Source organism: Hyperoodon ampullatus (assembly GCF_949752795.1).
Source record: "Hyperoodon ampullatus genome assembly, chromosome: 9".
NCBI classification, from domain to species: Eukaryota; Metazoa; Chordata; class Mammalia; order Artiodactyla; family Ziphiidae; genus Hyperoodon; species Hyperoodon ampullatus.
The window spans coordinates 61,726,873-61,742,634 of NC_136922.1; the positions used below are offsets into that span (position 1 = coordinate 61,726,873).

The 15,762-nt window shown below is 43.0% G+C and overlaps 1 protein-coding gene across 2 annotated transcripts in view; it reads left to right on the forward strand.

Annotated features, from left to right (window-relative positions):
* Window positions 1–1,021: 1,021 nt before the first annotated feature.
* CHN2 (chimerin 2) overlaps window positions 1,022–15,762 on the forward strand; it is a gene marked incomplete at its 5' end in the record, with an annotated part of 343,976 nt that continues 329,235 nt past the window's right edge. For both annotated transcript variants that reach the window (XM_079711987.1, XM_079711988.1), the window contains one exon: window positions 1,022–1,070. In XM_079711987.1, coding sequence (XP_079568113.1) covers window positions 1,022–1,070 — 49 coding nt within the window. The remainder of the gene's footprint in view (window positions 1,071–15,762) is intronic.

A 15,762-nucleotide genomic window follows, 5' to 3' on the forward strand; every position in this document is an offset into this window, starting at 1 on the left:
TTAAGAGCAGCCGGATTGGCTTGCCGGGTGTTTTGAGGGTATTTTAGGAAACGCACCTTCTTGCAGGGCAGGAATCCTCAGCTCCAGAGCGACAAAGGACAGTTTGGAGGGGAGTGCAAGGAGCGCTCCACAGCCGCTCTGGCATCCCAGGCCCCCTTCCGCCTAGCATCGTGTCCTTAGTGATCTCGCCTTCGCCCTCTGGATCGCACCCCGGCTGTCTCGCTGCTCCCTAAGTCCGGCCGGGCGTCGCGAGTCCCGCCACCTTCCCCCACGCCCCACACCCGGTCGCCCTCAAACCTTTGGAGCCGCGCTGCGCACCGCAGCCATGCTCGCCCCGCGCCCCCCAGCGGCTTCCCCGGCACCTCGGGGTCCGGCTCCCCGGGCCAGTGTCTCCCCGCCCTGCAGCCCACAGCCTCCCCCTCCAGCCCCCGTCGCAGGAGCTGTCAAGCCCGCGGCAGCTGAACCAGCTCCCGAGCTCCCGCGTCTCCTCTCCTTCCTTTGTGTGCGCGCGAGCGGAGTTGGGGCGGAGGGAGAAGGGGGAGGTCGCTCTGTCTGTCTGTCTCCCGCCGCCTTTGCCCGGGCAGCTTGAAGTGCCGCCGGGGAGGCGGGAGCCGGGGGGAGGGTGCGGGGAGCCGGCGGGGCGGCTCGGGGCCGCCCGGGCGCCCTGGTCCCAGCCGCGCGCTGGGGAGCGCGCACCGCAGCTGGGGCTCAGCTGGAGGCACGATTCGTCTGCTCCGGCCGTCCCTCGGCCTCCCTCCGCTCCCACCTACCCTCGACACTCGGAGAAAAGCGTGCGAAGGCGCCGAGAGTGACGGAAACCACAAATAAATAGCGGCGGCAGCAGCGCGTCATCTGGCGGAGCAGGAAGTGCAGGCAGAGTCCGGAGGCTGGTGCTTTTTGCGCGTCCCCAGGACTTTGCCATGGGCTGGGGGCCGCGGAGGCTGCGAGCTGCCGGGCCAGGACAGCGGCGGCGGCGTCCGCACCGCGGCTGAGCGAGTAGCGTCGCGCGGGGCGCGCGGAGATGGCAGCGTCCAGCAACTCCAGCCTGTCCGGCTCCTCGGTGTCCTCCGGTGAGTTTCAGCCCGTCGGGCGCGATTGCCCCGATGGGTCTGTCGCCCGCTGCCCTCGCCCCGCACTCTGGGATGGAGAGAGCCTACCTGTGGCCGTCTTGCCCGCTCTCCCGGGGTGAGGGCAGGCGGCCGGTGTGACACTTGTTTGGCTGGCCAGCACCCTCGGTGCCCACAGCACCTCCGCGCCTGGCGTCTGACAGCGCAGAGGTGGGGGAGCGGGGCGCCCTTAGTGTGCAGACGCGGGGGTTCTGGGGATTTGGGGAGCAGCAGGCGAGAAGCGAACCGGGCAGGGGCGGGCTCGCACTTTCTGGCGCCGCTGGAACCCGGGCTGACGGGGCGGGGAAGGTTAGGGTGACGCTGGGCGCCCCGACCCGCTGGCTATGCGGTGCCCGCTCCGCGGGATGTCCAAATTCAAAGCAGTGGGGAGCAAACCCTCGCTTATCGCAGACTTGATTTTCTTTGTTTGTTTCAGAAATTAGCTCCGCGGAGACCCACGCTTGGGGTGTGGGTTTGAGATAGAGGTAGTTCTTTTTCTGGTTCTGATCGAAGCGAGTTAGGGGACGCGAGGTCGAGCCCAGCCTCTGACAATTTGCCCCGTTTGCAAGTGTGCAAGTGTGTGTGTGTGTGTGTGTGTGTGTGTGTGTGTGTGTGTGTATGGGTATGTGACTTTCCTCTGTGGCCTCTTGGAATACGTTCTGTGATTTTACTTTCCAGGCATACATTTTTTTTTTTTTTCCAAGTGCGGCCGAGGAAGGAAGGGCTTCTTTCAGCTCTTCTACGTTGAACAGCGGGTCTAATTGAAGAGAAAAAATTGCTAATGAATCTGAAGGAGTAGGAATCAATAGAAGCAGACCCACTGGATTCTGAGCATGACAGGTTTCTAATCAGGATGATGCATTAGGTAGAATTCTACCTGGCTAGTCATTGAAAACTTTAATGACAAACCCTAAAGGGTTAGGTGATAAGACATTTAGTGTAGTTTACAGTATTCAGGGGTCAAGAAGGTCTTGAAGTCCTAATGGAAATGCTTAATATATCAATATTGTATTAATTCCTATTGTGTGTTTGTGTTAAATTATTACCCAAAAATTAAACTCACAATGTTGGAGGCATTGGACAGCAAGCCAAGCATTAAGGAACCATATCTCTAGATGTGTGACTAATTAAATCATAAATGCAAGGTGATTTGACTAAGGTGCAGTTGTGACGTGGAACAAGGTGATCACTTGAAAGCCATTTATTATCTTTTTTGGCAGGTTTTAGTTCCAGGGAAATAGCACTTCCTTTCTTGATCACTGCCAACTAATGAAAAGCACAGTGTTGTTATGTGTACGATGTAGTTGAAGTTTCTGGTAGTAGCAACCAATGGGGCAGAACAGTCATATCTTATTAAGAGCAGCAACAAGTTGACCGCCTGTGGTTTTAATTCTGAGTACTCAGCAAATGCTACAGCTTATTTTTAGTACCCCCAAACCACTGCTGCTGCTTTTCAATTCATTTTGGTTGACTAACATTGAATTTAAAACACAGTGATGTTAGCTTATGATTAGCATATGGTTATCCCTCTCGGAAAATGGCCCACAAGAAAATGAACTGGTGGGGGAGAGGTGACGAAGGGAGAGAAGAAAGGATAAAGGACAATAAGGCAGTGTTATCACATGATTTACTGATGGTATAAATTACAGGTGCTGTGGCATCTGAATTTTCAGATCTTGATGAAAGATCTCCTTAAGCTTAAGGAATGTTATTGAAAAACCTAACTGAGCCTTAGGAAGAATACATGGGTTTGAAGCAGCACAGTATAAGCTTTAGATGATGTTAATTGCTTTGTAGATAGAATAGAGATGCTTCTGATGGTTCTCTTTTCTGCTTTCGTTACCACTGTTTTAAATCCTAATGGAAACTGGAAAATTATGCAAAAGCTTAAATTCAAAAAGTGGACAGAGGTACTTTTTTTGGTATGACTCAGCCATGGGCCATGAGCTTATATTGGCTAATTCACCAATTAATCAGGCACTTTGTCTTGAAAAATTTGAGAGCCAGAATTCTCTTTTTAAGCTCACCATCGTGTGGATCATGAATAATTCAGGTGACACAAGCAATTCACACCTGTGGGAGGTGTTGGGCAGGAAAGAATAGAGCCTGTTTGTGGTGGCAGCTGGGTTCTCTCAGGCAAAGGCCAGAGCCTGAAAAATTAGGACACTCCATCAATCTATTAATCACCGTTTTGGAGGGCCTACTATGTGCCAGGCAGTAAGTTACAAGCCTCAGATTCAAGGAGGTTAAGTGAGGAAGATAATTTAAAGGATTCCTTCTCGTTCTGAAGTTCTGGGATTATTGTCCTTGCGTTTGGCTACAGCAGTGGGTAACTTGGGGTAAGTTATTTAACTTCTCCAAGCCTCAATTTCCTCATCGCTAAATGAGACTGATGCTAATAACAGGAACTATTTCATAAGAATGTCATGGGGATTAAGTGAGATAACGTGTATAGAGCGTTTAGCACAGGGTGTGGCACTTAATAAGTGCTTGGTGTGAACAAAGTTTGTTCCTTGGAGGAATGAAAAAGAAAGCTCTCTCTGACTCAGACTTTAGGTACAGATATAAGTCCAACACACATCAAATCTGCCTCTTACATTGCATGTTAAGTTTGGTCTTGAGCTCCAGTAAACAAGCATTTATTAAGTTTCTTTTAGGTTTCAGGCATAATCCCAAGTGTATGGATTAGAAAAATGCATCAAGATCCTTTCCCTCTCCATCCAGCAGCAGAGATGGACAAGCAAATAGCAATCTATGTTCCATTTTGATAAAATAAATTATGGGGAGGAGAGTGCAGGGAAGAGAGTGATGACCTCAGTTGTGAGGGGTCAGTAGGGGTGACATATGAGTTGAGCCTTGAAGGATGAGTGGAATGTTTTCAAAAAGCAGAGCGCGGGAAAGGCATTTCAGGAAGAGGTAAGATCTTAGGCAAAGGTCTGGAGATAGGGAAGTTCATTGCCTAATTTTCAACTCCCTTCTTAGGGCTATTGACCCGTTTTCTTGGTGGTTCCTCTTCTCTGGACAGTTGTGCTTATAGGCCCATCAGCAGCCTCATGCACAGAGCTACCAGATCACTCACCTTTGGTGCCGATATAGGACGCTTTCTTTCTGCTCAGGTAGCAACGGGTTTAATGGCACAGCTCTCCAATACCTTAGGACATACTTGGGCAATTGAACACTGAGAAAGGAACGGTTGATTCTTTAGTGTCCAGGATATGGAGAGGTGAACTTGAATAGAATACCATGGGTTAAACCTCTCTTAGAGGAATAGCCTCTATTCCTGGGAGGTTTAGGTTTGGATAGATTTGTGTGAAGAGTAAAAATCTAATAATTTACTCATATTAAGCTCAAAATTGTCTGATTTTCCTGAGAATATGTTCTTACCTGCTGTTGTTGGACCACATTACCAGCTGAGACACAACAGATGAAATAATCAGGTTAAAATTAATTTTTAAATACATTTTCTGAGAACTCTTTAGAAATTTATTTCTGAAATATTCAATTATGTGTAAAAGAAATTGCTTTGGGGCTTCTGGTGGCGCAGTGCTTGAGAGTCTGCCTGCTGATTCAGGGGACACGGGTTTGTGCCCCGGTCCGGGAGGATCCCACATGCCGCGGAGCGGCTAGGCCCGTGAGCCATGGCCACTGAGCCTGCGCATCCGGAGCCTGTGCATCCGGAGCCTGTGCTCCGCAACGGGAGAGGCCACAACAGTGAGAAGCCCGCATACCACACACACAAAAAAAAGAAATTGCTTTGCCTTTGTTTTAATGATAACTGCTGGTGATTAAATTTCACAGTCACCTAGGTTGGCAGGAAGGTTTGATTACCTGTTTTATTTTAAATCAGGGGGAAAAACATCCCTATCCATAAGTTTTTAATCTAGCCTGTGGTACTTGATTATATTCTGAAATAAACAGTGGTTGACTTGCAAAGTACTTTTCTTAATAATCATGAATTAGATTTGCTTTTATAATTGAAATAAGAACTTTTTGCATGTTAGTCATGTGATCACCAAATGGATAATTTCACAAAGTAACGAAAAAAATCAACTCAAGTAAAGTAATAGATAAAGAAGCTATGAGATGTTTTCCAGTAACTGAACAAAGTAAAAAATTAAATAATAAAGGGAATCCCGGGATAAGAAGTTGTTAAGATTTTGAAAACATAAACATACTGTATTATAGAAATGAAATCGACAGGGATTTTTGAAATTAAAATGCAAATAGAAAAAGGTAAAAATCAGTGTTATGTACAGAGTCATTGAAACCTTAATTGGGAAAAGAACATTCCTGAATGGATTGAGGGATTTATTTTTCCAGATTCTATACAACAGTAATTATGTGGCAGGTAAGTAATGCCATTTTCTGCTGTCAAACTGGTGTTGATCCTAGAAATGATAAATAGGAATTTTCATTACTTGTTATTGGTGAGTCACAACCAGCGGTATATACAAATCTTTCACATTCCAAGATGCAGAAGGCAAAATTGAACTACAGTAATGCTGGCAAGACTTATATACGTGTAATTAGAAACTCCATGGATCCAATACTACAAAACAGGGTATCTTTGTTGAAACAGACATTCACACTGAGAAGTCTTCTAGTCCTTTAGACTTCAGAAATATTCAATTATGTGTAAGCAAAATATCTTTACCTTTGTTTTAGTGATAACTGCTGGCAATTTAATTTCAGTCACCTAGAACAGCAGGAAGATTTGATCACCTTTATTTGAAATCCTGTGCACAAAAAAATTGCGATTTCAAAAACATTGCAAATTTTTTAAAAATCACAATCTAAAAGTTAATCCCCTGAGAGAAATCATTCACTCAGGTGAAGAATATTGTTTTTTGCTGTTTTTCTGGTGATCTTTCCACATCTTATTTTAACTTATTAGATTTTCACTGTACTTTGTGGTACCTGAGATGAACCCAGTGATATAAAATCTGAGAGAAAAGGAGGCTCTTCTTAAGCATGACAGCTTGTTTGCAGTGTTTGACAAAGGCCCACTGATTTGTGTACTTTTGTTAAAACTCCAGATGCCCCCCCACTCCCACTATCCCTATGAAGGGTTTTGAATGACCTTGACATTTGTTCAACTTTTGGGGGATGCAAACCCCAGGTATTTTCTGAGGCCAGTCTCTGTGGGGTTTAACTGAACAATGTGTTCTTTGCACTGCCTCCTGGGGCTTGGCCCGAGTGTCAGTCCTGCTGAGGGCCGTCTGCTGCTCTGCAGGGTCTCCTGTTTTCACACAATGGTGAAAATAACCGGACATTAGGGTTGGAAAACCTGTACATGAGCAGTGTCATCTTGGTGTGGTTTGGGAAAGCGTTTTCTGCCAGAACGTTAAGATTCCTGCCAAGATAGTTAGATATAAAGAAAGAGAAAGGAACTGAGTGATAGACATAAGATTAATAGCACCCAGCTATCATTCACCCATGATTTATCTTTTATGAATGTATTCACATTTCATGGCTCCTAAAACATGTCATTGAATTTTCAAAATGAATGGCTGGCTTGCCTCCCTCCCTCCCTCCCTCCCTCTCTCTCTCTCTCTCTCTCTCTCTCTCTCTCTCTCTCTTTCTTTCTTTCTTTCCTTCTTTCTCCCTTTTGCTTTTCTCATCAGTTATTATGTTGGTCAGATTTCTATTTAGAGATGTTTTCAGAAACCCTGCCTTTGGTCTACTTTACTGTTAATAGTTTCCCAGTCCTCCAAGCACCTTGCTGCTTCTCCTTCCACTTGCTCACTGGGAAAGACAGCTACTGTTCTCACATGGATTCTGGTCAGAGTGTCAAGATAGACGCCTCCATCTCTGATGCAGGCTGGTGGGTGTGACAGAGCACACTCATGTGTCTCAAAGTTACAAACAAAAGCAGAGGTTTATTTAAAGTTTCCATGACTAGAGGAAAACCCAGTTGGAATGTGCTGAACCCACATGCAGTCTGCTCTGCCAGGGGACCCGTGTGGCTGTCCACTGGGGTCTGAGGCTGAAGATGCCATGTGTGCACTGGGGGAGAACCATCCACCAGTTGTTTGTGCAAATAACCTGCTTCTTCCCTCATTTATTACTAATTGAACACCTTCGTGGGGACCAATCTTCTAATATAGTCTTTACAGTATGGCCTAATGACAGCATGGCCTTGCTTCAGCAGTTTGGCCTGTCAAAGTCACCCAACTTCCGCCCATTCACAGTATCACCTCCACAGTTTAAAGTGTTATTTTCAATCATCCAATGTCTGAGTTCCCAAAGACATTCTCTAAGAAAGGTGTTCAATTAATAACCTTATTTAAAATGTCATCATCACCTCAGGTCAGAGGGGACATTGATCAGATTCCTGGAATTGAGATATCGCCCACTCACTATGCAGGCCGCCAATCACCCCATGCCTTTGGTGGGCCTGTGGAGGAGAGCATTTCGTCGAGGAGAGAGGCTGGATGCCAGTTGCCTGGCATAACCAAATAGATCTGAATTGATACAGCCACTATGGAGAACAGTGTGGAGGTTCCTTAAAAAACTAAAAATAGAACTACCATATGACCCAACAGTCCCACTACTGGGCATATACCCTGAGAAAACCATAATTCAAAAAGACACATGCACCCCAATGTTCATTGCAGCACTATTTACAATAACCAGGTCATGGAAGCAACCTAAATGTCCATCGACATGAATGGATAAAGAAGATGTGGCATATATATATATATACACATACATACAATGGAATAATACTAACTCATAAAAAGGAATGAAACTGGGTCATTTGTAGAGATGTGGAAGGAGCCTTTCATACAGAGTGAAGTAAGTCAGAAAGAGAGAAACCAATATCATATATTAATGCGTACATGTGGAATTTAGAAAAATGGTACTGAATAACCTATTTGCAGGGCAGGAATAGAGACGCAGATGTAGAGAATGGATGGGTGGACACGGGGGAAGGGGAGGGTGGGATGAATTGGGAGATTAGGATTGACATATATACACTACCATGTGTAAAATAGGTAGCTAGTAGGAACCTGCTGTATAGCACAGGGAGCTCAGTTCTGTGACCTAGATGGGTGGGATGGGGGGTGGGTGGAGGGAGGTCCAAGAGGGAGAGGATATATGTATACATATAGCTGATTCACTTCGTTGTACAGCAGAAACTAACACAACATTGTAAAGCAATTATACTCCAATTAAAAAAAAAAAAAGAATCAAATAGACCTGGAGAAACAGTCTGCTTCCTTGAGCTGGGGAGAGATCCCACCTTCTGAAATGTGTCTTCGTTAGATGTTGTAGGAAGAGCCATAAATGTGGAATCAGAAGATTCCGGACATTTAAACCTTTAACCAGGAAATTTAAACCCTTAGCCAGGGCACCTACAACTTTTACCAAAGCCATTAAATCCTCTGTCAGAGCCCTTAAGCCCTTAACCAGGACCCTTAAACCATTAACCAAGGCCCTTGAACCCTTTACCAAGGCTCCTGAACCCTTAACATAGGCACTTTAACCAGATACTTAACCAAAGCAACTATCTAGCTATGTGGTCTTTGGTGAAGTTAGCCCCTCTGAGCCTTAAATGCCTCGCTGCAAGCTGCAGTTGTGAGAGTCTGTTTCCGGAGCTGAGATGAGCATCGACAGAGGTGATAGAAGCATCCCCTCTGCAGACCTGGCCAGCATGCCTGCTTATTAGAGGCCAGTTCTCTTTTCCCTGTCTCCTTCCCTTAATGTCTCTGAGCCTCAGTTCTCTTGGCTGTAAGCCAGAAATAGTGATATCTGACAAATTTATCCCATGGGGTTGTCATTCCTGAAGTACTGTTCGGGAAAATGCGTAGTAAACTGTAAAAGCAACTAACAGTACTGAATGGCTGCTAAGTGTCATTCTGTTTACATTATCTCACACAATTTTCGCAATATTTCCCTGAGGTAGACATTATGTCCCATTTTTGTAAACAAAGAAATAGGTTCAGAGAGGTATGGGGCTTGGATTTGAGGTGACAGGATTAGAGCAAAGTCTTCCTAATTTCAAAGATCATGCTTTTCCCTCTTGAAACATAAGGGGTTGGTTCGTTTCTATCTATTTCCAGAGTTGCTGACATTAGAGTTTACCACTGAAATCCATGCTCATGGTTGACAGAGAAAATACAGTTACATACTTGTGCTTTATTTTGTTGCCTTCAGTAGTTAGCCAGACCCTCACCTCAGTCTGACCAAAACTTATTCTCCCAGCAATATGAACTGGGAGGTGTTACCAAGTCATTACTCTTCCGAGTGAACACCCAGGATATTGGACTTGTGAGTATCTATACTTGAGAATAGTCTTGCAAGGTGAAGGGTATATAGGTATCCATTGTACTATTCTTGCAACTTTTCTAAAGGTTTGAAAATTTTCTCAGTGAAAGAAAAAAATAAGGCAAAAAAAGAAAAGTACTACTTACCATTCAGTTGATTTTCTTCACTGGCATTTCAAAAGCATTCCATTTTGTGTGAGCATATCAAGTCCTGTTATCATCTCATGAAACTCCCAGATTCTGAATCCTCAGGCAGCAGAATATCTATTTCTTAGCTTATATCTTAAGTGAAAGCATAAAGGAGCTGAAATTACAGAAGCAGTTCAGGCAGAGCACACACAACAATTTCTGCCTGAGAATTGTTGGTTTTTTTCTCCCGACCTGGATTGACTTGACATTTCACTGTAGGTTTGGACCAAAGAGGGACCTTGGAGGTTGTTTAGAAGATGCCAGCATAGTATAAGCAAGAGAATCAGGGTCCAAAGAACTCCAGGAACTGCCCAGTGCCGCTCACCTAGTTGGTGGTGGGACTAGAGCTGAACTGTAGTCTAGGACCCACGTTTCCAGAACATCATTCTCCATCCTCCTTCCTGGCTCATCCTAAAGAGTAGTTATCATCCTTAGAGAACTTCTCGCAGATGTTTTTTCCATCTGGCTTCATACAGGCTGTTCTGTTTAATTATTTAATATTTTCAACAAAGAAGTCATAAAGTGCTTTGTATGTTAAATAGACATTAGAACTCAAGGCTGTTGTGTCAATAGAGACAGAGACTTAAGTGGTCTGGTGTCTGCCCTAACTATATATAGCTATGCTGTCCAATACGGTAACCACTAGCCACATGTAGCTATTTAAATTTAAATTAAAAACATTCATTTCCTCAGTTGTAGTAGGCACATTTCAAGGGCTCAGTAGTACACATGGTACTACTGTGGTAGCTAGTGGCTACCATATTAGGCCACACAGAAATAGAACATTTCCACCATTCTGCAAAAGATCCTATTGGGCAACACTGGTAGACAGGGTATGAAGTTCTAAGGGACTTTACTAACATAAAATTAATTAGCTAAGGATAGAAAATTTGATAAAATGTTCTACCATTCTTGTGTTTGCTCCTTGTGCTGCTTGGGTTGGATTTTACTAATTTTGCAAATTGGTTTTTTGTAAGTAATTTTTTCATAACTTTGAGGCAAACTGTGGCATGACAGCTAGAATATAATGTTGGGGAGAGTAATTAAAATGTTGATAAACACTGCTAGTCCTGAAGTTTGATTCAAGCTTTTTAAAAAATGGTCTGCAGTTTCCTTAATGGCAGCTCCATTTCTTTTTGAAATAAACCCACAGTGAGTTGTAATTTCACCCTCAAAGAGGAAAAAAATGCCATATCCAGAAGAAGTTTGGATCTTATAACTGCATTTCTTCCCCAAAATTATAAAGAAAATAGGGAAATTGTGAATGTGTGGACTGAGGTTGCTAGTGGCATATCTAAGCTATGCTATTTAAAAGAGAGATTTTCTGCCAACTTGGCCATCAGCAAACCATTTGCCTAGAAGTATTTTGCTTCTGCAAAAGCCCACATACAGGGCAAAGAAAATGCACTGGTTTTTGGAAAATAAAGTTAGCTTTTGGAATTTTCAGCACATTTACTTGGGGGGAAATGCATGCATATAAGATGCAGGAACATGACAGTTCCTACAAAAAGGAAGCTGCCCTCCTTGAACTTCTGTTACCATCTTCAAGTGGAACAAAGAAATGGAAAGGTGGAGGGTATCTTTCAGGTGTCAAGCAACTGTCAATAAAGAGGTGGATGTTGAGGCCACTGGCCTCAGAAACCACACTAGCCAGAAGCCTGTGGCATGAATGCTTGTTCTTTTTTGTGTGTGTGTGTGTGTTACGCAGACCTCTCACTGTTGTGGCCTCTCCCGTTGCGGAGCACAGGCTCTGGATGCGCAGGCTCAGCGGCCATGGCTCACGGGCCCAGCCACTCCATGGCACGTGGGATCTTCCCGGACCGGGACACAAACCCGTGTCCCCTGCATCGGCAGGCGGACTCTCAACCACTGTGCCACCAGGAAAGCCCAATGCTTGTTCTTTATTGATATAACTCAGATCACAGATTTCAGGCAGTATGAATCACAGAGTCACTTGGGTGATAACCTTACATAGTTCTTTTCTCTTCAGAGGCCCAGTACCTAGATTTCATCATGCCCCATCATTGCCCTGAGGACTACCCTCAGTCCTGGCTGAATACTATCTTCTTCAAGGAAAGGAAACCTAGCACTTCTTAGTTATTTCACATAATGCCACTCTAACAATGTAAAGTGCTTTTTCTTAAATAATTTTGTTTCCAAGGAATAAACCTGAGAAAGATCAATTTTGGGGCAGCAAGTAAGCAGGAAGCAGGGAGCATGGTTCTGGGGGTAAATCTTCTGCAGCATCTACTAGAGTGTGAGGGCTGCAACACTGACCTGTAAGGGTCTTCTCAAGACCTAGACCTGCACTGTCCAATATGGTAACCACCTGGGCAATTTAGCCCTTGAAATGTGGCTAGTCTGAGATGGGCTGCAAGCTAAAATACACACCAGAATTGAAGGCTTCGTACAAAACAAAAAGAATGTAAAATGTCTCATGAATAACTTTGTTATATTGATTATATTTTGAAATGATAACATTTTTTGGATATTAGGTTAAAGAAAACATATTTTAAGAAACTTATTTTAAAATGTTTAACGTAGCTGCCAGAATATTTAAAATTACATATGTGGCTCACATTATATTTGGATTAGACAGCACTGGTCTGGACAACTCCAGTGAGAATGTTCTAGCCTTTCTCACAGAATCTACCATACAAAACCTGCTGCTTGGCTCAGTGACTCTCATGGTTGCCGTCCTGTCCACTTTCCAAGCCAGAAACTTACCCTCCCCCCCCACCCCCCAGGTCCAGTTCAGCCCTGATTCTTAAGTCCCTGTTTTGGATTAGTCTCAGACACTGAGAGACGTCCTTCATTTTTCTGGGTCTGTACAGTGACTTTGAAATGAAATACTATAGAAAGGGACTGACTGGGAGTTTCATCAGATTCTTGTTTATATAGGTTTTGTGCTTTGTTTTTTGTTTATTTTTGGTTTTTGCTTCATGATAGTTCTAGACTTTACATATTTACTTGTGAGTTTTATGTATACCCCTCTTTCCAAAGAAAGCCTGCCGTGCGATAATGCTATGAAGTTGGAAAGAGAAGCTGAGAGAATAAGGAACACATTTTCTCTTGACCTGAAGCTTCTTGCCATGAGTATGCATATGTGTGTACACGCATGTACACGTGTGGTATATGTCTGTATGTGTATATGTATACACAGAAAGCCAAAGTGGATTGGGTTTCAAACAAAAGTTATTTCCCACCAAATGCATGTTAATATCAAGGGAAGTGAAAAGTCAAGCCTAGCATTACTTTCGGTAATGAAAAAATGCACTTGGGATTTTGCTAATGATGTGTAGATATTAATACACATAATTTGGCTGCCTAATATTGATTTAAGTTGCTCATTCAAATTCATTTTATTACAGAAAAATTAGCCGTTTTGTTCTACAGTGTTTGTCCCTGCAGACAGTGAGACTGTAAAACTGTGTTTATTGGGTAAATAATACTATTTTGCTGACTTTCACATGCAAAGAGAGCATTATGATGTCTCCTTCAGGAAGTGCTGTGAGCAGTTAGGTTCTCGTTGGGGGTCTGGTGAGTTCAATCCGGGTGTCCTCTGGTTATCTCCCTCGTGATCCATATCTAGGGTTGAAGGTACTGTGAGTAACCTGGGCACAGAGGGTTTTTTTTCTTATGTGATGTTAATATGCCTGAGGGTTGAACTTTGTCCCTGTGAGAGCCCTGTGCTTGTTTTAAGCAACCAAACTAACCCACGTGCTTTTTTTTTTTTTTTAAAAGCAAATGTGAGTTCTTCCTCAGGGGAAAAAGCAATTGACAGTGGCTTTGTCAACTCTCTTGAAATAATATCAGGTTCAGATTAGGAGCATAACCACAGCAAATCCTAGGGAATTATGAACGGAAGACATGATTTGGAACTAGACAATGTAATTTGTCACAAGAACATAATAATTGCCACCATACTTATTTGTTTCTATACTCTAACCCCAGGAATAACACTAAGGGGTATTTTGTAAAAATGCACAGCAGTCTTTCAGGGAAGAGATGCCCTGCAGATATCTTATTTTTCATAAATAACTGAGTGTAAATCTGTCATTCAGGAATTCATGTAAACATGTTTCTGAGAGCATATGTAGCTAGCTTGTGCTTCTTCTTATAGTAATGAGTTCCATCCATTTTCTGTCCTCAGAGTGGACTTGTATTTCTTTTTATTGCTTTGAATGTAACTCTCTGAAACTTATTTTTAACATCCATTCTTAGGCTTTGTAAATAAATGTGGGTTCATTTGAACCCTGGGCTTCAAGGGTGATGTGTCATGTATAACTTGCTGTGAAGTTGGGGATCTGGCCCAAACACTAGCACCAATGGCTTTGTTAACTCGGCCCCCTCTGAATTTCCATTTTCTCATCCATAAAATGGGCTAATAATACTTGTGAGAATCAAATGGGAATATGTTTGTAAAAGAAACTTGAAAATTTGTGAACAAAACATAAAAATCTCTGGTCTCATGAAGTTCCCATTCTAATAGATGCTCCATAGATTCCTTTCCTGGGTGATAAGTTGATCATCCAGAGTTCATGATCATCTAATATAACTGGAAAAATCTCTTCTAAATATATTATTTTGCTCTTCTTCAACAACCTTTCAAAATCTTGAAGCGTAATCCCACCAGTTTAGAATTTCTCCACTCAGTGTGAGACTTCACTGTGCATCCCATATTCCCATAAACATTTTAAATGAGCCTGGACAAATCTCTCATCCAAAGGCACATCACTGTTTATACTTTCCAATCCAGAGGAGTGGCTCTTTTATAAATCAAATTTGATGTAATAATCAATATATGCAAATGAATATCTGTAATAGACATGCAAGTTACAAAGCACAGCAAGGTAACTCACATAAGGAGAGCTACCATCTAACCTAAAACACTTTATTCCCTTGCATCTTCCTGGGTTCTCTTCTCCCTTCTCCCTTCCCTCCCCCACCTTCTGTCTTCCTTTCTCTTTCTCTCTCTTTCTTTCTTTCTTTCTTTCTTTCTTCCCTCCCTCCCTTCCTTCCTTCCTTCTTTCTTTCTTTCTTTCTTTCTTTCTTTTTTAATTGGAGTAAAATTGCTTTACAATGTTGTGTTAGTTTCTGCTGTACAGTGAAGTGAATCAGCTATATGTATCCCTATATCCCCTCCCTCTTGGACCTCCCTCCCATCCCCCCCATCCCACCCATCTAGGTCATCACAGAGGACTGAGCTGAGCTCCCTGTGCTATATAGCAGGTTCCCACTAGCTATCTATTTTACACATGGTAGAGTATTTATGTCAAATCTAATCTCTCAATTCGTCCCACCCCACCCTTCCCCACCGTGTCCTCCCTCCAAAATAACCACTACTTTGAATTTCCTGCTTATTATTCCCTTGGTTTTCTTTCTTTAAATGATTTTATCACATATCACTAAAATACATGCTCCATGATGGTGGATATTTTTTGTCTGTTTTGTTCAGTCAATCCCCAGTGCCTAGAACTGTGTCTGGCATGTAGTAGGCACTCAGTAACTAGTTGTTGAGTAAATGAATATGTCAGTATCCCAAGTCTATCAAAGGAATGCCGCTATAGTCCCTCTTTTATCTCTTGTATGTAAATCAGTTCTGTAAGTGATGTAAATTCCATCACTGTTTCACATTAGCTGCATGCCTTTAATGATTTTTAGAAAATTAGTATTTTTTAAACTGATAATATAAGATTATTTGCATTTAGTTGCAATAGGAGACTCCCAGAAAAATTACATAGACTTTTCTGAACCAGGACTTGTTTTCAAACTTGAGTTGTAGTTCACAAGCATTTTTCAGGAGTGAATAGTGAACACTCAAGGAACATAAGTAGTAAAGCTAGAGTTCAACAGGGAGAGCTATAGAGAAATTTGTTTTAAACGGATAAAATATACGTGCTACAACAAGGATGAACCTTGAAAACATTATGCTAAGTGAAAGAAGCCAGCTAAGAAAGACCAAATACTGTATGATTCCACTTATGTGAAATGTCCAGAATAGGCAAATCATAGCGACAGCAAGTCGATTAGTTATTTCCTCCTGCTGGGAGGGTTGGAGGGAAACCAGAGTGACTACTGATGGGTATGGCTTTCTTTTGGGGGTGATGAAATTGTTCTAAAATTGATTGTGATAATGGTTGCACCTGTGTGTGATTACACTAAAAGTCATTGAATTGTACATTTGTAAAGAGGTG